Source organism: Rhinoraja longicauda, chromosome 22 (genome assembly GCF_053455715.1).
Source record: "Rhinoraja longicauda isolate Sanriku21f chromosome 22, sRhiLon1.1, whole genome shotgun sequence".
Lineage (NCBI taxonomy): Eukaryota > Metazoa > Chordata > Chondrichthyes > Rajiformes > Arhynchobatidae > Rhinoraja > Rhinoraja longicauda.
In genome coordinates, this window is record NC_135974.1 from 9,666,127 (window position 1) to 9,692,003 (window position 25,877).

Sequence of the window (25,877 nt, forward strand, 5' to 3'; positions counted from 1 at the left end):
TAGTCTTCCTGTCTCTGACTAAATCCTATCTTTGTCCCGCCCCATCTCCTGACATCAGTCTGAAGGGTCTCGATCCTTCTCACTCATTCCTTCTCTCCAGAGATGCTGCCTGACCTGCTGAGTTACTCCAGCATTTTGTGTCTACCTTCGATTTAAACCAGCATCTGCTCCTGTAAATTATTTCAAGAATATCTCACCAATGATTTGTACAGCTGCATTATGATGTCCAAACTTTTGTACTCGATATCCTTCCCAATTAAGGCAAGCCTGCCAATGCCTTCTTCATCACAGTCCACCTGACTTGCCACTTTTAGAGAACCATGCATTTGTACTCCCAGATCTCCCTGTCTGCAACATTCTCTAGGGTTCTGCCATTTACCTGCCCTGATTTGACATTCCAAAAGTCCAAAACCTCTCGCTACTCAAAGTTACATTTCTCATTTAATAATTTTATTTTGTTATATCTAATAATAAGTCACATTTTCATGCCATTTTCAATAAGTAAAGCTTATTTTCAACATTTAATAGTAATCTCCAATTCTCTTGCTCTTCACCTATATTAGGGCCAATTTACAGTAGCCAATCAACCTACAAACCAAATCCAGTCACAGGGAAAACAGACAGCACCCAAGATCAGAATGAAACCGAAGTAACTGGAGCTGTGCAACAAAAGCACTGACTGCTGAACCACTGTCCTTGAAGGTCACAGTACTTGAAACAGTAACTGCCTCTCTTTCCACAGCAGCCAGTTAACCTATGAAGTATGCTCTGCCATTTCTATTTATTTCCCATTTCTAGCATCTGTAAAAAACGTTTTACATTTTTGAACACAATTCCTTCTTCACCCTAGCATACTCTCTGCCGAAGACAAAGCACAGCAACTAAACTCCTGCCAAAACTGGTGGAAAAATCTTAGTCATCCAAGCCCCCAATTTATACAGTGCCCTCCATAATGTTTGGGACAAAGACCCATCATTTATTTATTTGCCTCTGTTCTCCACAATTTAAGATTTCTAATAGACAAAGAAAATCACATGCGGTTAAAGTGCGCATTGTCAGATTTTAATAAAGGCCATTTTTATACATTTCGGTTTCACCATGTAGGGAGGATAAGGGGAGTTGAGGAGGATGGGGTGGGAGGGGATGGGGAAGAAGGAAGGGGGAGAGGGGGAGGAGAGGGTGCTGCATCAATGCAGGAGAGGTTTGGGCCCAACGGGTCCACTTGATCTAGACCTTAATAATCGACTCCAGCATTTTCCCCACTACCGATGTACGGCTAACTGGTCTATAATTCCCCGTTTTCTCTCTCCCTCCTTTTTAAGAAGTAGAGTTACATTGGCTACCCTCCAGACCACAAGAACTGTTACAGAGTCAAGAGAACATTGGAAAATGATCACCAATGCTTCCACAATTTCTAGGGCCTCCACCTTGAGTATTCTGGGATGCAGACCATCTGGGCCTGGGGATTTATCTGCCTTCAGTCCCAACAGTTTATCCAACACCATTTTCCGAATAATGTGGATTCCTTTCAGTTCCTCCCTCCCACTTGATCCTCAGTCCCCATGTATTTCCAGGAGATTGTTTGTATATTCCTTAGTGAAGACAGAACCAAAGTATTCATTTAACTGTTCTGTCATTTCCTTGTTTCCCCATTATAAATTCATCTGTCTCTGACTGTAAGGGACCTACATTCGTCTTCACTAATCTTTTCCTTTTTATATATCTATAGAAACTTTTAGTCAGATTTTTATATTCTCCTCAAGCTTTCTTTCATGCTCTTTTTCCCCACTTTTAATTTAGCCCTTTGCCCACCTGTTGAGTTCTACATTTCTCCCAGTCCTATGGTTTGCCGCTTCATCTGGCCAATTTATATGCCTCTTCCTTGGCTTTAATACTATCCTTGACCTCCCTCGTCAGCCACGGTTCAGCTACCTTCCCAGTTTTATTTTTTCACCAGTCAGGGATGAACAATTTCTGGAGTTCATCCATGCGGTCTTCTTTAAATCTTCGCCATTGCATCTCCACTGTCAACCCTTTATGTATAATTTGCCAGTCTATCCTAGCCAATTCCCGTCTCATACCTTCAAAGTCTCCTTGATTCAAGTTCAGGACCTGGTCTCTAAAATAACCGTGTCACTCTCCATCCTAATGCAGAATTCCACCATATTATGGTCACTGTTACCCAAGGGGCCTTGCACAACAAGATCGCTAACTAATCCTTCCTCATTACACAATACCCAGTCTAGGATGGCCTGCCCTCTAGTCTTTTCCTCTACATAGAAACATAGAAAATAGGTGCAGGAGGCCATTCGGCCCTTCGAGCCAGCGAATCATTCATTGTGATCATGGCTGATTGTCCATAATCAATATCCCGTGCCTGCCTTCTCCCCATATCCCTTGATTCCACTAGCTCCTAGAGCTCTATCTAACTCTCTCTTAAATCCATCCAGTGATTTGGCCTCCACGGCCCTCTGTGGCAGAGAATTCCACAAATTCACAACTCTCTGGGTGAAAAAGTTTCTTCTCACCTCAGTTTTAAATGGCCTCCCCTTTATTCTAAGACTGTGGCCCCTGGTTCTGGACTCGCCCAACATTGGGAACATTTTTCCTGCATCTAGCTTGTCCAGTCCTTTCATAATTTTATATGTTTCTGTAAGATCCCCTCTCATCCTTCTAAACTCCAGTGAATACAAGCCTAGTCTTTTCAATCTTTCCTCATATGACAGTCCCGCCAGCCCAGGGATCATTCTCGTGAACCTACACTGCACTGCCTCAATTACAAGGATGTCCTTCCTCAAATTAGCTGACCAAAACTGTACACAATACTCCAGATGTGGTCTTACCAGGGCCCTATACAACTGCAGAAGAACCTCTTTACTCCTATAACATCTTGGTTTAAAATCCCATCTTGCATACATTCCAGGAAATCCTCCACTTTAGCACTCTTACCAATTTGGTTGGCCCAATCTATATGTAAATTAAAGTCACCCATGATAACCTCTATACCTTTGCTACACGCATCCCTAATTTTCTGCTTGATGCTATCGCCAACTTCCCCACTGCTGTTTGGTGGCCTGTACCACTCCAACAAGCGTTTTCTGCCCTTGGCTATTTTGCAGTTCTACCCATACCAATTCTACAGCATTTAAGCTAATATCTCTCTTTGCTATTGCATTAATCTCCTCTTTAACCAACAATGCCACCCTCCCTCCTCTTCTTTTCTGTCTGTCCTGCACGAATATCTAATACCCCTGCATGTTTAGCTCCCAGTCTTGGTCACCCTGGAGCTGTGTCTCCGTAATTCCAACTATATCATATCCCTTAACTTCCAGGCTTCCCACACACACACGGAGCCTGCTGTTAACAGAAAAAGTTACTACCTTACCACACACAAAAACCTAATTCTGTCAATCTGGAGCATTTAATTTTCAAATAGTCAATTCACATTTCAGCAACTCCACCAAAAAACAAATGTTCATTGCACCTGGTCATCTGCATTGCAAGCAACAACATTAACCTCACAACAAATGATAAAACTTTCACCATCTTACTCCTTGACATTGTTGAAAACAATGTATTCTTTTTAACTTCAAGTTTTTGGCTTTGGCAATATTTACATATTTGTTGCCCACATTTTCATAACTTTGTAAAGCTTTTTGCATTCAATTTTCAAGCTTAACAACGCGTTCAAAGATCTTTTATATTGCTTCAATATGGAAGCTTCAACTCAATTGCATCAATACAAAATGCATACCATATTGTCATCCACCAATCATTTACCATTTCCGTGGTCTCTCAAAGTTCATTAACCAATACTGAGAAAACTCCCGTCCCACTGCACTGTTATGTAAATGACCCTTTGTTTTGCTATTTGACTATACATGATAGAAGAGTCTGAAGAAGGGTCTCGACCCGAAACATCACACATTCCTTCTCTCCAGAGATGCTGCCTGACCTGCTGAGTTACTCCAGCATTTTGTGATACCTTCGATACATAATAGATGCGTTAAGTGATATTCAGACTTTAAAATGTGAACTGAATTACACTTGCATGCTTTGACCCAATAATATTGCACCTTTTATCACCACTTTCCGAGGTTTACGTAGACTTCAGATATAATATGTGCATTATTCCGAAAAGGCAGTATATTTAAACAATGTCACTATTTTTCAAGTGTACATTATTCTCCAGTTCTAAACTTGAGACATGACTTTCCTGTCTTGCTACAGGCATAGTAAATCTAGTTGCTGCATAAAAACTGATATACACTTCAACATTTTTTTATTTTTAATATTTATACATTTTGACTTGTTAACATACATTAATTTAGAATTATACAGGCTCTTCTGAAAAATATTACAACTGATTTGAAGCTTTATTAATGGACTTTGACATTTAAATATAAAAATAAGTCAATTTTACATAAGTGTGTGTTTTATGAACTGAACTCTTCATGCAACATTTAGTAAGGCAAAAAAAACAACTGTTTAACGATTCAACTGAGAAGCAGCTGTCTTGGAAGGCAAAATGAGTTGAACTTATGTAGCTCAATACTGAATACAAATCAGTGTACAAGATTATTGATATAAACTAGATAGCAAATGGAACTTCAATTTTGGAACATCAATTCAAATAAACACTGCACGAGCTCAAATAACATTATTTTGTTTAGAATGTAATGCCGATGTGCAACATTTATTTACAATGTGGGTAATTTAGAGATATCAATTTTACAAAGTGTGGAAAATGAGATAGACCATTTAACTTGAGATTTTTGAGAGGAAAAAAAGTAGTATTCTAGACATACAAAGTTACAATTACAAAGAACATAATTCAGGTTGTGACAATTGTGTAAGTCACAAACACTAATTTTAGAAGCCCAAGATTTACAAGCTTAAATGTGAAAAGAGACAACATCCCCTATAATTACCGTTTAGACAGTTATAACTATCAAAAATAAAATCAATTCTTTACGTATTCATATATTTCAAATCTTTAGTACCATAAATGTCTTACCAGGTTATATTTTAATTTTCAGATGAACAACAAACCTAGATTATTCTCTGCAATATTTTAAAATGTTTAGCCAAAATTAAAATTTTAAAAGGGAAACATAAAACATTGACCATGACATACCTTTGAGAGTTTGAAACATCTTCCCTTATGATTGAAAGAATAAATAAAGGCATCTTTAAGTACAATATATCATTGTATCCTTTCCAAACCTTCACTTAACAGATAACAACCTATTTTTTCCTGTCATATAATGATGTACTTTATGCACAAATTTTCAAATTATACGTGATCTGGGTAAATGTGTTTCATGTATTGCAGATTTAGCACGAGAGACAAAAACAACTTCTTGGGGTAAAAATATTGTATGTTATTTAGTTTAGTGATGAGATTTATTTCGGAAGCAACATGTATCTAACATGCACATCATAAATTTTAATTTCCTTACAAAAGACAATACCGTCTTCAGGATAAATTACCTCAATTTTTACACATATAGAAAAGAATATTGTTCAGCTGTTATTAGCAATCAGGTGAATGTAGTCTGCTGAAGATACATCAACAGCAGGTGCAATTTATGCAAGCGCACCCCAATATCATTAGCAAAATATCCCGCTCAACACCTTATTAACCGGTTGTAAATTTCTTTTACAATTGGGAAAATAACAAACAGTACCAAATCACATTAGATTTTATCTATAAAATCGTAGCGTAATGTTTAACCTCATTTATACATTTGTTTTGCCCCAAAGATTGACTGCACAAGAGTACTTCAGCACCGCTTGTAACCGTACTTCTATACTCTTCAGTACAATTTGGGGAAAACTAAATTTGCTTTACTGCAGTTTACAAAATACTTCAAAATGTCTGATTATATTTTAGAACCATTCATCTCCTTCATGTGCAAGACTCAAAAGGACAAATATTTAGGGTGTGAAGTTTCAGGGGTTGCCATTCCTATCCTCCCATATCATTCCCACTTTCCCACCACCAAATACAAAAATGGCCTTACCTGTTTATATTTGGATGGGCTGCACAAGCGGAAATTATATAGTGATTTCTTAAAACTAAAATTGTAATTGGTGTTTTCGTAATAGTGAATCATTTCTGCTCTTCAATGGGATTGCAACTGCTGTTCTTTAATTTCCAGCATGCTTATTGATTCACAACAATTATCAGTAAATATGATTCACCAATTTATTAGCAACATTTCCAATCATTTCAATCCCAGTAACTTCTCTTTGTACAATTTGATTCCCTATTCCACAAATTATATTGCGAATCCAAGTTGAAATAACATTATGGCTTTGGAACATCTACATGTGCACACATGAATAAAATAAAATCTCACTTTGGCAATAAAACACATACAGATACAATTTTTTGTTCATGTTTGGATTTGCAAAATTTCACATAAACAATGATGCAAGCAACTCTGTTTTGTTATACTTCTAGAACAGTATACATGTGGGGACATTCAAATCATGCATCAAAGTGGATTACTGCAAAAGAGCAATTGTTAAAAATAAAGAATCACTCTCACAGAGAGGGATGTCATTGTCAGACAAAGAAAGGAAACAAATGAACAAAGATGGTTCACTGCTGACATTTGCACTAAGACTTGCAAAATGCTGTTCATACTGATATGCACACTAGTTAACTGAAGACATATTTTATCAATGATAATAGGCAATACATGAAATTTTGTTATGTCAGCAAAATATATTTAGATTCATCTTGATACAGTCATATTTCAGGTACTGGAATGCAAGGGAGATTAAAAGTCTAAATTTCAAATTTCAAAGACCATCACGAAAACTCAGGTGAGAAAATGTATTACCTATTGCAGCAAAACAGTAAAAAAGGTATTGTGTATGTGATTTTCAACATTAAGGTGTGTAACACCGCTAAATTGTTTAGTCTAAAGGCTGCTTAACAGCTGCATGTATTTTAATCCCATTCACCAATTTATAGGTTCATTGATAGCATCTAACATAGCACCCAGTACAATATTCTGATTACTGGTAATATATTTACAGAGGTCTGCTTTTTTGTCCCCCAATTAAAAATTATATATTTCCCCGTTCCCAACATTTTCAATAAAACTTCCCATTCTGTAACTATTTCATAAAATGATCACCAGATGTGCACTAGTGTGACGCGGTATTTTTGGGGCAAACAAATAAGGAAAAAAAAGTTGATGTTTATACCTTTCTAGTGAATTGCAACTTTTATTCAGACCTACATACATAGATTTATGTTCATTAAGCATTTAAAACACAAGTACCTAGTTTCAAGTCATAAGCTCTGGTAAAGCAAATTCTTTAAGCTCTTCTCTTTCTTGCTTAGTTTTTCTCCATTTCTCTCTTGTAGACGCCATTCTCCGTAGTTCCATGCACAGCAGCTGCTCTCTGGTATTTCACCCAAGCCATATTCCATCCACGAGTCTTTGTAGTGACTGACTGCAAGCTATTTCACCTAAGTGGGCCTTAGAACCGCACCCAATTTTGTCCTTGCCCCTTGTTTATAAACGCATGCTTCAAGCAACAGTCATTGAATAAGATCAGGCCACAAACCCCTGGCCAGTTGATTCACTCTTTATTCAGGGTTGGCCTTGCAGCACCCGCACTCAAATGAGATCTTCTAACCCAGCACAAACCAAAGTTCAAATCTATTCCCTTCGAGTCTGTATGGTGAATTACACACTTGATGAATTCAATCGGCCATTTAGAGGACTGTGGGGAGGTCAGCAGGAAAATCACCTAAAAAGTAACTATTGGGAACTCAACCATTATACCAGATTAGAAATGCTGTCAAGTTCAAGCATTGTATTATTTATATATGAAGGTCATGGAAATTTCTTCCAAAACCTCTTGTCGGTTATTGCACATAAACATTATAATTAAGAGATTCTGGGACTGACATCAGTGTGAGTTAAACAAAGTAAAAGCAGACAAAATCAGGGTAGAAGTTTTAGAAGTAGTAGAAATGTTAAAGTCATTTGATCGACATTCAACAAAACTTTTGAGAATTAAAATCCTCAGTAAATATCAGGGCAATCTTCATAATTTCTTTCCCAATACTTCCCTGTATAAATCCAGTCTGGCGTTCGTGTGTGCTGATTGATATCCTGTCGAAACCATCTGTAGAACAATGTTACAATCAAGCCACTTAAATAACATTTCAGAAATAATCAAATCAAGACTTTGCCTTGTTTCATTCCATTCAAGCCCAACTTCAAGTAGCAGAATGTTACTTTACTGAGCCCACTATTAGATAATCAGTATTCTAATGCTATCAGAAGCTTTCCTCTTGCAAGCATAACATGTGCCAGTGTGACATTAAACAAATCAATGTACAATTCGAAGCATTTTGTTCCCTGTTAAATAACAGGCTTAAATAAAGAACAAACACGATGTGATTATTCAATCAAAAGAATTAGGAATATAAATAGGTCTTATCTGTCCATTCACAGTACAAACCCAAAACCCATCACTAATATTAAAGCTGGGCACAAAATCAGCAGTCTTTTCTAATGGTTACTTCTTGGGTTTTAACTCCACATTGCTTCTGGAAATCTGAACTAACCTGGTTCTCCATTCATCTTCATTTTTGGCTCTCTCTTTACGACTAGCTCGTTGTTTTTCTTCTAATCTTTCTTTCTCTGCACCAGCAAAATCTGTCAATTGCAAAACCAGACGTGTTCAACATGTTATGACTAAAGCTATACTCCAGTAAAATGCTTCTGTTCATAAATGGCTTTCGGCATTATGTTTGCATTAATATATTTACAGTTCTCCCGAGGACCTCAACAAAGAAGCCAGCCTTCAACCGATTTAATTCACTCCATTTGATATCATGCAAATGTAGACTAGTTACCTAGTCTACACTTGGTCTCGCCAATGTAAACAAAGCCATTTTGGAAGCATCAAAGGTAGTATACAAGGTTAGAGAAGATATATGTGAACGCCTATCTCATTTGGTAGGACTCCTGGATGGATATGAGGGAGGTGCAGGGACAGGTGTTACATGTCCTCCAGTTGTAGGGGAAAGTACCCAGGAAGGGGGTGGTTTGTATGGGATGGGATGTGCCAAGGACTTGCAGTGGGAGTGGTCTCTGCTGAAAGCAGAAAAGGATGAGGATGGGAAGATGTGACTACCGACCGGTGGCCCTCACCTCGGTTGTCATGAAATGCTTGGAGAGGCTAGTCAAGAAGCACATCTGCGCCCTCCTTCCTCGCAACATGGACCCACTACAGTTCGCATACCGTCCGAACAGGTCCACGGATGATGCGGTCTCCCAGGTTCTACACACCGCTCTCTCTCATCTGGACAGCCAGGGGGGCTATGTGAGGATGCTGTTCATTGACTTTAGTTCAGCATTCAACACAATAGTCCCCAGCAGACTGGTTGAAAAGCTGCTGGAACTGGGGCTTAGCACCCCTCTGTGTGCCTGGGTCCTGGACTTTCTCACTGCCAGGCCCCAAGTGGTCAGGATGGGAGAACACACATCTAGCTCCCTCACCCTGAACATAGGATCCCCCCAGGGCTGCGTCCTTAGCCCCCTACTGTACTCCCTGTACACACATGACTGTAGGGCCAGGTTCAGCTCAAACTCCATCATCAAGTTTGCTGATGACACTGTGGTGGTGGGACAGATCTCCAACAACGATGAGAAGGCCTACCGGGAGGAGGTGGCTGATCTGGCACTCTGGTGTCAGGACAATAGCCTCCTCTTGAATGTCACTAAAACAAAGGAGCTGATTGTGGACTTCAGAAGGGCTAAACATCCAAGGACGTACACGCCACTGGAGATAAATGGGTCTATTGTGGATAGGGTGAGCAGTTTCAAATACTTGGGAGTCCGCATCGCAGAGGATCTGACGTGGGCAACGCACATTGCCGCTAAGGCTAAGCAGCGCCTTTACCACCTTAGACAACTGAGAAATTCAGAGTGTCGCTGAGGATCCTTCATTGCTTCTACTCTGGGGCTGTAGAGAGCATCCTGTCCGGCAACATTACAGTCTGGTTTGGGAACAGCTCTGCCCAGGACAGGATGGCCCTGCAGAGAGTAGTGCGTTCGGCAGAACGCACCATGGGAACTACACTCGTCCCCCTGCAGGACCTATACATCAGGAGGTGCAGATCCAGAGCAAGCAAGATCATGAGGGACCCCTGCCACCCCAGTAACGGACTGTTCCAGATGCTACGGTCAGGCAAACGCCTCCGCTGTCACGCTGTGAAAACGGAGAGGATGAGACGGAGCTTCTTCCCACAGGCCATCAGGACTGTCAACTTTGATAACCCCAGAGACTAAATTTTTGTCGACACTTTTTGTGCTATGTTTAGTAACTTATTAACTTTATTTATATGCTGTAACTGTAATTCTTTTTGTGCACAACCCGCAGGCATTGCCACTTTCATTTCACTGCACATCGAGTATGTGTATGTGACAAATAAATTTGACTTGACTTGGTGGGAGCTCTTTGAAGGTGGCAGAAGTGTCAAAGAAAGAAGTGTTGGATGCAGAGGTTGGTGGGCTAAAAGACAAGGACCAACAGAATTCTATCCTTGCTCCTTTTGGGGGAAGAGGAGAGAGAGCAGAACTACAGGACAAAGAGGAGACACAGGCGAGGGATTCCTCTACAACAACTGGGGAATTCTACGTTTACTAAAGAAAGTGGACATTTTGGATGCCCTCATGCGGAAAGCCTCATCCTGAGAGCTGATGCAGCACAGAAATTGCCAGATGAGGATAGAGTCTTTGCAAGAGGCACGGTGGGAGAGGATCCAGATAACTATGGGAGTCAGGAGATTTACAGTAGACGTTAGTCGATAGTCTGCCCGTGATGGAGACAGGGAGATCGCGAAAAGGGAGAAATGTGTAGACCAAGTGAATTTTAGGGTATGGTGGAATTTAGCAGAAAAGTTGATGAAATCAAAAGTACAGACCAGGTGCACGAGGCAGCCCCGATGCTGTCATCTATATCGTGGAGAAAGAGTTGGGGGATGGTGCCAGTGTATATTTGGAACAAGAACTGTTCAATGTAACCAACAAAAGGGCAGGCATAGTAAGGGGCAATGCAGGTGCCCACAGCACATCTTCTATCTGAAGGGAGAGGAGTGAAAAGAGAAGTTGAAAATGAGAACAAGTTCTACCAGGGAAAGGAGGGTGTTAGTAGAGGGGAATTGATTGGGTCCCAATTCAAGAAAGAACCCTGAGAATTTTCTGGTGAAGAATGGAGATGTAAACCTCCGTTCCGACCATCTTAACTTACCTGATCTCCTGGTTGCTCAGCACTTCAACTCCCCCTCCCATTCCCAATCTGACCTTTCTGTCCTGAGCCTCCTCCATTGTCAGAATGAGGCCCAGTGCAAATTGGAGGAACAGCACTTCATATTTCGCTCGAGTAGTTTACACGCCAGCGGTATGAAATTTGACTTCTCTAACTACAAATAGCCCTTGCTTTCCCTCTCTATCCCCTCCCCAGTTCGCCCATCAATCTTACTGTCTCCGACTACATTCTATCTTTGCCCCGCCCACTCCCCTGACATCAGTCTGAAGAAAGGTCTCGATCTGAAAGGTCACCCATTCCTTCTCTCCAGAGATGCTGCCTGTCCTGCTGAATTACTCCAGGATTTTGCGTCTACCGGAGATGTAAAGGAACTGGATGTACATAGTAAAGATGAGATAATGGGGGCCTAGGAATTGAAAACTATTGAAGCATTAAAGAGCGTGTGAGGCGTCTTGGATATAGGTCAGAAGGGACTGGACAAGGGGAGAATTGAGATGGAATTGAGGTATTTAAAGATGAGGTCTGAGGGGCAGGAGCAGGCAGAAACCATGGGTCTGCAAGGACAGTCCTGTTTGTGGATTTAGGGAAAGAGATAGAAACGGGCATTTCAGCGCTGTGGAATCACAAGGTTGGAGGCTGTAATGGGGAGATCATCAGAGTTGAAGAGGTCAGTAATGATCTGGGAGATGGTGGCCTGGTGTTCGTCATAGTGAAGTGGTAGGAATGAGGCGGTGTCCGAGAGCTGGCGCCAAGTCTCAGCACAGGTTTCAGCCTGGCCTCTAAATACAGTTTTATCCTCCCAGAATAACAAATTAATACTATGCATATCAAAATAAAAGGAATAAAGAAATGATTTCATAGATCAAAAGGTAGGCAACCAAACCTGACTGCCTGCAATTCTGAAGACACAAGGCTACATTAGGGCACTTAATATACCCTAAGAGACAAGCATGCATAAAATGCCTTCAACTGTTTGAGCTAAAACGAAAAGATACTGCAGAACACAAGCAAAGATTAGCAAAGATTATAAATGGTGTAATCACAAAAAAAAATTATGGTGAGGAAGAAGAAAAGTTATTTCTGTAATTGTCAAGGTGACTCATGCTGTGTAGCTTCGCCAGTACCGAGATAAAGGAAAGTCATGGGCAGAGTGGAGAATATTCATTGTGAGGGAAGCGTTTGGGAAGGCAGATGCAAACTTTACACAGCAACAATTTAACCTAATTGGAAAGAGGGGCTTGATGAAATGAAATATCACCTATTATTCTTCCCTTCAAACTGTGTCTGGTAGAATATCATATTGTGATCATTATTCCGTACAGTCCCTGAATGCAGGATCTCTAATTAATCCTACTGCATTACACATAACCAAATCTGATAGTATGCTTCTAGTGTTCTTTAACAAATTTCTTGAAGAACCATTCTCTGATCTATCTCACAAATTCCTTGATCACTGTATTATTCTGTTTAATTAGTCTAAGCAAAATGCTGATTAATACCACACATGATAATGGCCATTTACTTCGAACAAACTTTTTATGCAGTATCCTCCAATGGGCGCTTATAGATCACTCCCACCCGCAATGACGTTTCCTGCTTTCCCTTATTTCCACCAAAATCAAATCCAGATTATGATCAACTGCATCCATCATCAATACTCACTATTGTGCTGATAAGTTCCTTGATTAACAATGCTATTCCATCTCCTTTCCCTTTTTGCCTATTCCTTCAAACTTTGAATAATTGCAATCCTGAGTTCCCAGTCCTGATCACTCTGCAACCACATATCTGCAGTAGCAATGAAATTGAATTATTTTTATTCCATTTCTATCTTGTTATAATTACTGCATGCATTCAGATAATGTGCCTCCAGCTTTGACATTTACAATTTTTGCTTATTCCAAATTCAATTTCAGCATATTTTCAGCCCCTTCCTGCAAGCTTGTATTTTCATTCAGCCCTTCACGATAAGATTGTAACACTGCTCCCTCACATCTGTGGTAATTACTAGACTTCCCTTCACTTGAACCCTGCACACCACTCATCCCCAAGTTCAAAGTCCTGTCCAGAACCCCATTAACGTGATTTGCCAGGACCTTGGTCCTATGCTGCTCAAATAAAGCTACACCCAATGGAACAGCTCATTCTTCCCTCAGGATTGATGTTAGTGCCCCATGAGTTGTAATTCATTTCTCCCACACCAATCTTGGAGTCACATGTTTACTTCCCCCAAATTCTTTATCCTCAGGTAATTTACATGCGGCTCAGGCAAAAAAAATGTGTTCTAATATACCATCCTCGATATCGATCATATTTCTCTTTTCTGTCATCCTCGATATCGATCATATTTCTCTTTCCCTTCCACCGGAAGGAGAGAGTCAGGAAGCGAGCATCCTTCCCAGCCAACCCCTTCGGCTTCACCAAACAACTGCTAGGGCAGAGGCGCAGTGGGAGTTTGGCTTGCTCTAAGGAGGAGATCGACCGGCACATACAGACCACCTACAGCAACCCCGTCAGGCAGCAGGCACTAGGCCAGTGCAACATCCTGATAAAACCACCTCCACCCATCAAGGAGTTTGACAGTAGAGAGCCACTCCTGAAAGAGGTCCAGGACGTTGTGAAGAGAGCAAGATCTGGCTCAGCCCCTGGCCTGAGTGAAGTCCCCTATAAGGTCAACAAGAACTGCCCCTTGTTACTGAAACGGCTGTGGAAGATCCTGAAAGTCATCTGGAGGAGAGGGAAAGTGGCGCAGCAGTGGCGATTCGCTGAAGGAGCCTGGATCCCCAAGGAAGAAGTTTCCAAGGGAATTGATCAGTTCAGGATCATCTCTTTGCTAAGCGTTGAAGGCAAGATTTTCTTCGACATAGTAGCGAGGCGGCTGACCAACTTCCTCTCCAACAATGTCTACATCGACACCTCAGTGCAAAAGGGAGGCATATCTGGAGTGCCGGGGTGTGTAGAGCACACGGGAGTGGTGACCCAGCTCAGAGAAGCCAGGGAGAACAAGGGAGACCTGACAGTGCTCTGGCTTGACCTGGCCAACGCATACGGCTCCATCCCGCACAAGCTGATCCAGACAGTCATGGCCAAGCATCATGTGCTGGGCCAAGTGGCAGATCTCATCCTGGACTATTACAACCAGTTCAGCATGAGAGTCACAGCAGGGGCAGTAACATCAGAGCGGCACAGACTGGAGGTTGGGATCATCACAGGCTGTACCATGTCTGTGATCCTTTTTTCCTTGGCGATGAACATGATTGTCAAGTCTGCTGAACCAGAGTGCTGGGGCCCTTGGACCAAGTCAGGAATACGCCAACCACCAATCAGGGCCTTCATGGACGACCTGACTGTCACCACTGAGTCAGTGCCAGGAGGCAGGTGGATTGTGCAAGGGTTGGAGAAACTGATTGGATGGGCAAGGATGAGGTTTAAGTCAGGAAAACCAAGGTCACTGGTGCTGAAGGGCAAAGTCATGGATAGGTTCCGCTTCAACGTTGAAGGGATATCAATCCCAACTGTCTCCGAAAGGCCACTGACGAGTCTTAGCAAGGTGTTTAACAGCAGCCTGAAGGATACAGCATCAGTCCAGGCAACTTGTCAGGAGCTGGAGAGCTGGTTGAGAGCGGTGGACCGGTCAGGGCTTCCCGGCAAGTTCTAGGCGTGGATATACCAGCGTGGTATCCTGCCAAGGATACTCTGGCCACTGCTTGTCTTCGAAGTCCCAATTTCCATCGTAGAGAGCTTGGAGAGGAAAGTCAGCAGCTTCCTCAGGAGGTGGCTGGGACTGCCCAGGGGCCTTAGCAGCATTGCCCTTTACGATAATAACACCAAGCTCCAGCTGCCCCTGAAGTCCCTGGAGGAGTTTAAGGTGACTCGGGCCAGAGAGGTGATGCTGTATAGGGACTCCAGCAACCCCAAGGTGGCTCAGGCAGGGGTGGAGGTGAAAACTGGGAGGAAGTGGAGAGCTGGCGAAGCTGTGCTGCAAGCGGAGTCTCGGATACGCCAGAGTCCTGGTAGGAGCAGTCACTCAGGCTCGAGCTGGTCTGGGAACCTTCCCAACTCCCCAGTTTGACAAGGCCAAGGGGAAGGAGAGCCGCAGGCTGGTCCAGGAGGAAGTGAGGGCAGCGGTGGAGGAGGAAAGGACCAGCAGAGCGGTTGGCCTGAGGCAGCAGGGGGTCTGGACAAGGTGGGAGCAGGCCATAGACCGAAAAGTCACATGGACTGAGCTCTGGCAGGCTGAACCACAGTGTATCAAGTTCCTAGTCCAGGCACTGTACGATGTCCTGCCCAGCCCTTAATCGAACTTAATCTGGTTTCTGTAGACCTGGTGAAACAGCTGAAGTCCCCACGGCACAACCACCCTGAGGCCGGACATCCTCCTGGTCTCAGAGGCAACCAAAAACATTGTCTTGTTGGAACTGACATTGCCGTGGGAGGACCGTCTGGAGGAGGCCCACGAGTGAAAGAAGACCAAGTATAAAGAGCTGGTCATAGACTGCCATAAGCAGGGCTGGAAGGCAAGGTGTATGCCCATCGAGGTTGGCTGTCGAGGTTTTGCAGGGCAATCGTTCTACAAGGCCTTGAGTGCACTGGGCATCACAGGAATTAAGAGAAGAGTCGTCAAGAACACCACTGAGGCAGCGGAGAAAGCCTCGAGATGGCTCTGGATCAGGAGAGGAGGTCCATGGGGAGGAGCGAATGCCAGCTGAACACAAGTCGTGGTCTGATCAACAATGGCTAGGTCGCCCGGGCGAGAGTGTCTGATGTTGAAAGACCGGAAACACCCAATGACCCCAGGTTACTTCACTGATGATGTGTTCAGGAGCATCAAGAGATGTATTTATCAATCACTGCACTTCAATAGTTGCCTATGCAATCAACAATTTGCATATCCTCCTTGAAGTCCCCAACCTCATCCAAATCCCCATCCTCATCCACACAGGGAACATGCTCATACCTTTTAGACAAGCACAAGGGCTGCAACTTTGCAAAAAGCTACCCTCTGGATCCTTCTATCTGCCTCTTCTGCAGTCATATTCTCCCATGCCTGACCATAGATTATATTCAAGGTTATTAATGGAGGTGGTGTGACTCCCTGCAGGAACAGCTCCCAGCAACTCTCCTCCTGGCTTCTCAGTGTCTGGCTCTCAATACTCAACATCTCAAAAACCCGACCTCTTGATTACTTCACTGCCACACTCCAACCAGAATAGAACTAGTAAAATCGAGTGTTTAATATGTGATTAAAGATGAAATAGTAGAGAAAGCATCAGATTCTCAAGTCAAAGGGAACAAGTTCCAAGGAGGAAGAATCCATTCAAGATGGACCGACTGCACCATTAGTAATATTGGAATTAATGCACTTGTGGTGGAGGTTGTATAAACTGCATTCCATTTCTAGTGAAGTTTTTAAATTTCGATACATACCCATGTTTCCAATTTCCATTGCTCGGATATCTGGACGAAAACGACAATCAGTTGGTGCCAAAAGACCTTTCATTTCGTCATCCATTTCATTCAACATCATTGCAAAATTAGTGAAATTATACATCTATAAATGGAAACATTTTATCTGTTTACATGTTATTCACAATTGTGTTAACATAGCAACCATACCCATCAAATCAATAAATGCTCTGCATTTCCAAGAGTATTTGTTAAAACAAGAAATGCTAAACATTAAGGTTCAAGTGTTTCAAAAATATATTAAAGTCAGTAGATTCCCTTTTAGTTTTTAACCACAGTAGCAAAATGTTCAAATGGGTCAAAAAGTCAAACCGTTTACTGATAAAATAACCACATCCATATTCTAAGATTGGCTTCTGGTTGACTCGGTCTTTAAGGATTTTTTTTCTCCCAATAGTGCAACCCCAATTATTTTTAAAAAAAATCTAATCTTACCTTCAAAATGAGACTGGGAACTAAATGTAATCACAAGGTAAATCCACTGTTTGTTTTGAAAGAAACCTCTAAATTTATCTGGAGTTTGCTACCTGGAGCCTGTTAGCTATCCTTGCTGTTCAGAAAACCAAACATCTCAGTCCAAAAGAAAAAATATTAAATGGATTCAGTTGGCTTTTAATTATGACGCCCAGGCTTGGCTGATATAAGCAAGTGATGTGTGGACCCGAACAAGCTGCTACCCCAACATTGGTAGAAAATCTTTGAACAAATAGCTACCTCAAGCTCCCAAATTTGCCATCTGTCAAGGTGTCAAATTTGTTCCATGTCCCTGACATACAAAAGCATTAAATATTATGTGAAATTAAAACCTTAAACTGAAAATGAAAAGTTAAAAACCATTACAGCAAATATGGCCAATTTAAAAAAGTAATTTACCTTTCTTTAACCTGGTGCAAGATCTACAAGCAGAATTAATTTCAGATAGTTTGTGCTCCATTGCTGGATATTATACAGAATGTAACAGCAGATCTCAATGACAGACTCAGCAACAGGAACATGTCAACAAGATTGGGATTCCAAGGTTGTATGCACATGTGCTGAAATCTCCTAATTACTGACATATATACAAGTAAATAGTATCAGTTTGCTATGGAACTGCCATCAAAAAGAGGTTGATAAAAATTTATATTCCTATATTTATAAATAGAAATTTGCAAAAGGTGATTGCACACTCATACGAGTGTCAAAAGTACTGTTTTAGCAAATTTACTGATAAAAGGTGTACAATAAATTTTGCATAGAAAGCTTCTGCTATAAATGTGGAAATAGAAAACATAAGGGCAAAATTGACAGTAAATACATGTAGAAGGGGACCAGAAAAGATTTATTCTTAATTGTTAACTGTGTGTTTGTGTTGTCATTTGTGAGCGGAGCACCAAGGCACATTCCTTGTACATGCACATACTTGGCCAATAAACTTATTCATTCATTCATTTAAAAACAAGAGACAGAAAGAAAGTGGTAAAGAAAGTATCGGAAAGACATTGACATATACAATTATCTCACACAAGCAATTAAAATTCTTGAAGTTCTTGACAGGCAGATGCTGAGGGAACGTTTTCTTCTGCAAAATGTTTCATTTAACAGAAGAACTTACAAGCCTAAGTTGCACACTTAATATAAATTTGTGTAATTTAGGAACTTTTTCATTCAAAATGGTTGTGAATCTTTTCAGCTCTGTATCAATAGACAATAGACAATAGGTGCAGGAGGAGGCCATTCGGCCCTTTGAGCCAGCACCGTCATTCAATGTGATCATGGCTGATCATTCTCAATCAGTACCCCGTTCCTGCCTTCTCCCCATACCCCCTGACTCCGCTATCCTTAAGAGCTCTATCCAGCTCTCTCTTGAATGCATTCAGAGAATTGGCCACCACTGCCTTCTGAGGCAGAGAATTCCACAGATTCACAACTCTGACTGAATTTTTTTTTCCTCATCTCAGTTCTAAATGGCCTACCCCTTATTCTTAAACTGTGGCCCCTTGTTCTGGACTCCCCCAACATTGGGAACATGTTTCCTGCCTCTAACGTGTCCAACCCCTTAATAATCTTTCAATAAGATCTCCTCTCATCCTTCTAAATTCTAGTGTATACAAGCCTAGTCGCTCCAGTCTTTCAACATATGATAGTCCCGCCATTCCGGGACTTATCACCAGATGGGTTTACGGTTTGGTCACTGTGTATATTCAGAAAATAATCTAAAAATCTGTTGATCTGTAAGGAAATCTCAGGACACTATCATGCAAGGGGTAGTTTGCATTAAAAAATGGTGGAGCAGACTAATTGGCATTTCCTATAATTTTCCTGCTTTATTTGATTACCACAGTTCATCATAATTTTTTTTTAATCTAGTGCAAACTTATCAAATATTGACCCTCTTTAGCTACCTATTTCTCTAAACATCCATGTTTTAAGGATAAGCTGCATATTTTATTCATCTATTTTATTCATTCATTCTTTATCCATCATATTTTATTCATCTCTTCCACAGCCCACTTTCTGAGCAAAAAAGAATCAACAGTCACAAACAGCTGAAAACATCGACTGGGAGTTTAAATATCAAATCACTAAAGTATACAACTGCAAGTTCTATGACATTACAACTCCATCAATTATTTATTTTTCAGGACATTGTGTTTCAGACTTGGGGCAGTGAATTCTCAGCAAGTTTAGTATTTATTAAAAAATGTTTATTGTTATCAGGGATGCTGATCTATTGATCTCCAAACAGTTGCCATACTGCATACCCATACACACCACACCAAGCTGTGTCAGACTTTCCAGTTTTACCTGAGAAGAGTACGAAGGTCTTGCTGCTATCCTCCAGAGTAGTTTACTTCCAGGAATAACTTGTACAGTTTCTTGGATTTCAGGCATGTCGTCAGCTTCATCATTTTCAGCTCGTACAACATCCTCTGTCTGGAAAAAAAAAAAATCAGTAAAATCCTTATGACTCACTCAGGCACATCGATCCTGGTTGGGGGAAGTGGCAAGGTGTATATTAAACCAACACCATGTTGGCAAGGCTAAGGGTTTTAACCTTCACAAGAGAGCAGTGCAGGTTGCTCTGTAGGATGAAAGAACAATATGCTGTCATCATAAACCTCACAAATTGCATTGTCTCCCAGAACACTATGCACTGTATGAATTTAGTCAGGTTATGAACTGAGAATAATGAGGAAAAGGATCTCTCATTAAAAAATATACATATTTCTTTAGGCATTTCTAGCTCATTGCAGCGAGATCTGTCATAATGCAATAGTTGTGTTCCCAAGAAACCTTGTGTTATGTAAAATTGCATTAGGAAACAGGGCTAGAGTGTTTCAGAATCACAATAACAGCTATATTTTCCCCCGCAGGGTTTTCAAAAGTAAAGGATTTTATAAATAGATATGTTTATTCTTGTTATTACAAGCTAAAATTATTAAAGGCTCATGTTACATTTTTTAATGAAATATTAGTGTACAAGTGTCAATAAAAATGACTGCTTGCCAATTTCTATGTCCCCCTGCAGCTAAAGTAGCAGCCATGTTCTTTAGAGACAATGCCATCTGGTAATGGCTTAAATGTAAGTCAGCTTTTTTTTTTTCAAGCTTGTCAATTTCCAAAGTATCTTTTAAGTGGTTCACTCATTCACGATCAAAATCGTGTCATTACTAGTTTAGCCAGCGTAATACAAATAGTGTTCCGTAATTCATCGTTCACATTATATCCAATTTATGACAGAAACACACATTATAGCAGAACCACCTGAATGTCAAAACTGTCAAAACAGAAACCCCAAAGTTATGGCGGCAAAGCAGGATGAGAAACAACAGCTTTTAATACAATTTATGCAACTCCTTGTTTTAAGATGTATAACTATATGGGCACCCAAAGAAACAGTAATACTTCAATAGTATGCAAAGATAATAAAAGATTACCTCTTTAGCTTTCTTTTGGTCTCCACCCTTCTTATCATTTTTCTTGTAAGTCTCATATGTGTTAGTGTCCACACACCACAGGCACTCAGTCCATTTGCCATATATTACATAAACCTTCCTTTTACTGCCAAATAATAAAATATACACCACATAGTTTTAGTTTAATGAAATAAAAATCCCAAAGCAAGTCCTTACACCAGGGAATTATTTCCCCAAATTGTCAGAGAAAAATAATAACTTTTATTTCTTTAGGTCCTGTAGAGTAGTAAAATACTCCATAATACTTCACAGAAATGATAAAAGCACAAATTCTAACATCAAGGAACATTAGGACCTGTCGGGGTAGGTGACAAAAAGCTTATTCAAAGGTGGCTATAAGGGTCCTTGGAGTAAAGAGTGATGGAGAGACTCAAGCAGCAACATTTCAGAGCCTTAGAAGTTAAATGCATGGTCACTGACACACCTTTTACATTAGGAGACCCAAGAAATGGCAATGGCTTTACTCCAAATTGTGAAATTGGGACATCTTTGCTTTAAGAAAGCTTCATCATCATAGATGATAAAACAAGCCCATGTGCAGACACACTCAATACTGCAGACTGGAAAAAAATAATTCTGTCCGATTCATAGCAGCGTTGAAGTGATCTGGTTAAGGCGGACTAAGCGAAGGTGTAGAGCGAAACAATCGCCGAGCCTGCGTTTGGTCTCGCCGATGTAGAGAAATTGACATCTAGAGCAGCGGATACAATAGATGAGGTTGGAGGAGGTGCAGGTGAACCTCTGTCTCACATGGAAAGACTTTTTAGGACCTTGGATGGAGTTGAGGGGAGAGGTAAAGGGACAGGTGTTGCATCTCCTGCGGTTGCAGGGGAAAGTTGCAGGGGAGGGGGTGGTTTGGGTAGGAAGGGACGAGTGGAGCAGGGAGTTACGGAGGGAACGGTCTCTGCGGAATGCAGAAAGGGGAGGAGTTAGGAAGATGTGGCCAGTAGTGGGGTCCCGTTGGTGGTGATGGAAATGTTGGAGGATGATTTGTTGGATACGCTGACTGATGGGATGCAAGGTGAGGACAAGGGGGATTCTGTCCTTGTTACGAATGGGTAGTCATTCTACGAATGCGTAGTCAGATTCTACGAATCTCGTAGAATCCTTAATTTACCATGGATGAGGTCAAAGTGGGTGGGTAGTCATGAGAAACCGGGTTGGGGAGGGAAGGAAGGGTAACGTGGCATAGATCTCCCTGGGATACCCACCCCCCCCCCCCGCCCCCCATCTCTGAGGATGTGGCAGGCTAATCCTGCCTTGTGACAACAGGTGGTCATGATACCACATGATCAGAAGCATCATCAGGCCACCTGTTGAAGGATCTACAAACAGTACTTTCAGTTCATTAATTTCAGCTAAATATCCACATTGTTAAACATTGCATTAAGAACCCAAATTGCAAATTCCAGCCCTTTGATCCAATTTCTAATGTAAATGTTAATAAATATTCCTGATGATATCATTATGCACTCAAAATATAATGGGTAGTAACAATGGCATTAGGGTCAATCACACCAGGAAGTTCCCAATCCAATTTCTCAGTAAGTTGAACTTCATCAGAAACAAATGCAAATAATGTAAAATGTACCCAAAAAATCACATGCTATTTAGGCACAAAGGCACAAATTGATTTTCTTTCATCTACTTTCTCAGCTACAAAAACATAGAGAAATACAGAAGGGAGGAAATCCTGTTATTATGTAGAATCTTCCTCTGTGCCGCATAGCATTTTAACCAAAGGTATTTTCAAGAATATTCTTTGCAATTATTAAAATATAGCTTGGATTATCTTCAAACCAACCTTTTGTCTTGAATGTATCCTTCAACTCTATGCAGTTCCTTTCCAAAAAGTCCACATGGTTTAAAATGCAACAAACATTTTTCACCAGTACTGTAAAGAAATGTAAGATGCCATCATGTTGAACTGTGAAATAACTCAAAAATGAACACACTTCCCAGAGGAAAGTATTTTATATTTCAGGCCAGCAATGACATAAAACAAAAATCCAACAATTATTATATATTATTTTAGTGTTATACTGTTCCTAATTTGAGCATGAGATAATTAATGTCAATTGACAATTTTTGCATTACATATTAACAAAAAATGTAAGGAAATGTACTTTCATCATTTAGCTACTGAACAGGTAAACATTATCAAGAATTTAGATTTTTGAGTAATTTCAGAATACTTGAGTTTGGAAGTAAAACTAACAAAAACTCAATAAAATATCAGTGCAACTTTACTTATATTTACAGGAAAAAAGTTTTAGTTTCTCCATTAAACTTTCTTTAAAATATTTTTCCTGTTTCACTACTTTGGTAGATTAAGTGAAAAGCCTCCAAACACCTCATGTCCAGAGCAAAGCTCAGGCATTAAAAGGAAGAAAATCAACTGGTGCATAAAAAGGACAAAAGCCACCACATTTAAGTCAACAAGGTGGGCTGACATTAGGGGAGCACCAGAGATGATGTCACATGCCATCATCCCCATTTCTCTATTCTCCTTTGAGCTCCCAAGTAAAATGGATGCAAGTGAAACTGTAATGATTTCCACTGCAGGGAATCTATGGGGAGAATAAAATGGATTAGTGTAAATGGGTGTTTGATGGTCAGTTTGGACCCAGCGAGCCAAAGAGTCGGTTTATGTGGTCTGACTCTGATGATTTGCCAAAATCAATATACTGGCAAAAGAAAGAATTAACAATACAAATGCCTGAAAGGTGACCTTGCTGATTTCCACATTGCTTCGGAGATTGAAGGAGATGAAACAAACTGCAGCAAGTGACAAAGTTTCTGATCCTCATCTTTCCCAACATTAATTCTCCTGTAGTCAAATGACTTGCTTATAAAGAAGGCCAATTAAACTGGGTCTTCAACATTTTATGCAATTACTCCAGTTATCACCCAGATGGCTTTTAACCATCTTATCATCCTAACATTTCACCCCACGATTCATTTATCACTCAATAATCTCTCCAACTGCTGCCCAAGTTATATTCAAAATCAATTAAACTTTTCTCTAGTTACAAGATTTGATACTGTCGGGATTAGTATGTAATTGATAAAGCAATTTCATTGATAAAGCAATGTCATCAATAAAGTAGTAAAATTGAATGTTCTCCGCATTCAGCGTTTAAAGGAGTATTTGATAGAAGTTCCAAATCATCAGTTTTCATAGAAAGAGAAACAATTTGAACTGAAAGGAAAAATTGTAACTGAAGATATCAATTTAAATTCATAGGTGAATTAATAGAGAGGAGAAATTAGATGCAATAAAATGCTATAGTATGGATGTGATTGTTTGAAAAAGTGATAGAAATAAATTTCAAAAAAGTAATTGTTTAAATGAAGCAAAAAAAATCCTGGAGTACAGAAGAGAATGACACTAACTCAATAACCTCTGCCATAGAACAATGAACCAGACAGCCTCACTATAATATAAATGTTTAAAGTTTATATTGATATTGGTTAAAAAGGCAGTTCCCTATGTTGTGGTGATCCATAATTATACCAATTAAAGTAAATATTCTTGACCAAAGATCTAATGATCCCCACTGCGGCAATACCCTAGTAAGGATGCCATTTCAATTACTACAAACAATCTGTGCACCCAACTCCTATTAATGGAATAAAACAAACAATTGAAGCAGAAAACTTTGGCATAAATGGATTATTAAAATTAATATGTGCATTTGAATGAAAAACCACAATTAATAAAAGTATAGCTTATTAATCTGGCAACTGCAGATGCCGTAAATAATAAGAAGATGCATTTCTAAATAGTTAAAATTTTAAAAACATACTGAACATTTTCCAATTCTGACAAACAAGAACAAATCTCAAAATTATCTAAAGAAGCCAACCATTTTATGGCTGTAAATTACTAGGTTGTAAATTACTTAAAGATGAACAATATATGAACAGCTCTTAGAAAAAAAAAACACCTCTTAGGAATAAAAACAAAATTGGATGAAACTGTCAGCAAGTCAGGTAGTCTCATGAGATGATCAGAATTCAGTCCAAAATCAGAAATTATTTTTTTCTCTCTGCAAACTAGGCTGCACTATTTCTGGCATTTCATGTTTTTATGATTTTCAATATCTGCAGCAGTACTTATTGATTGTTTACCTGTGATTTGTAATTTCTACGGTTCCATATTGTTCTATCCACAGCTTGCCAATTATTACATTATGTACACAACATGAAGGATTTGTCCAACTGTAGGCCTCGTTATGCCTGAAAACAAAAAGCAAATTATAGCCTGCTGTTCTATAAATAGCTGCAGAAGGTACTCTCACACACTCATAACCATGCACACACAAATAAACAAAGCACACTACTCCACATAATATTGATTAAGGATATTTTAAACCTATTTAAAAAGGTGTTTAATATGTTTAAAATGATGTAGATTCTATCCGTAGAATTAAATCCTATGGCATTTTGAAGGGATGTAAATATGATGTCCATATTGCTTCTGACAATTAAACATTTTGCTCTCACCATCTGGCTTAACTAATGTATACAATTACCATAATGCATTCTATACTCTCAATTGTACAAAAAATGTGAAAAATGCCCACATTTGCCAAGCAACATAACTTGCTGCTTAAAGACAAACAACAATGTAGAGGATAACAGGTGCTAAATTGTGGATTGTATTCCCATGAGAAAAAAGACACAAACTTTTGAAGGGAACAGTACCAAAATAAAACATGTAATCCCAAACCCAAAGTTAAAGTGACTGAATTGAAAAACATGAATAGGATATACCCTGAGCTACGCATCCATTAATGTGAAATGCAATCTAAAATCATGATTGATGATCTGCACATAATCGAGCTGGTGTGTCACTATGTGGAATGAGGATAACATTCATTTTCTATATAGAAAATTCTTAACGTTATAGCAAAATTAAGTTTACTGAAATAAAGTGGCATATTTGAAAAGAAATAATAATAAACGCGCCAATAATCAAATTTGCCGCATGGACTGTGGAAAATATATACCCAAAAATCACATGGAATATTAATGAATTGAAAGTTAATAGCATTTAAACAAACATTTGTAAAAATGTTATCTTCACCAAACACATCACGAGTTGTAGGCAGGTATGGCATGAAAGTCACAAAGTGA

The 25,877-nt window shown here is 40.0% G+C and overlaps 1 protein-coding gene across 2 annotated transcripts in view; it reads right to left on the reverse strand.

Annotated features, from left to right (window-relative positions):
• Positions 1-4,310: 4,310 nt before the first annotated feature.
• osbpl2b (oxysterol binding protein-like 2b) overlaps positions 4,311-25,877 on the reverse strand; it is a 74,033-nt gene continuing 52,466 nt past the window's right edge. For both annotated transcript variants that reach the window (XM_078418706.1, XM_078418707.1), the window contains 7 exons: positions 24,870-24,977; positions 22,540-22,629; positions 20,697-20,820; positions 19,564-19,692; positions 16,738-16,861; positions 8,603-8,693; positions 4,311-8,157 (listed from right to left, as the gene is read on the reverse strand). In XM_078418706.1, the coding sequence (XP_078274832.1) occupies positions 8,055-8,157; positions 8,603-8,693; positions 16,738-16,861; positions 19,564-19,692; positions 20,697-20,820; positions 22,540-22,629; positions 24,870-24,977 (769 nt within the window). In that variant the 3' untranslated portion in view covers positions 4,311-8,054. The remainder of the gene's footprint in view (positions 8,158-8,602; positions 8,694-16,737; positions 16,862-19,563; positions 19,693-20,696; positions 20,821-22,539; positions 22,630-24,869; positions 24,978-25,877) is intronic.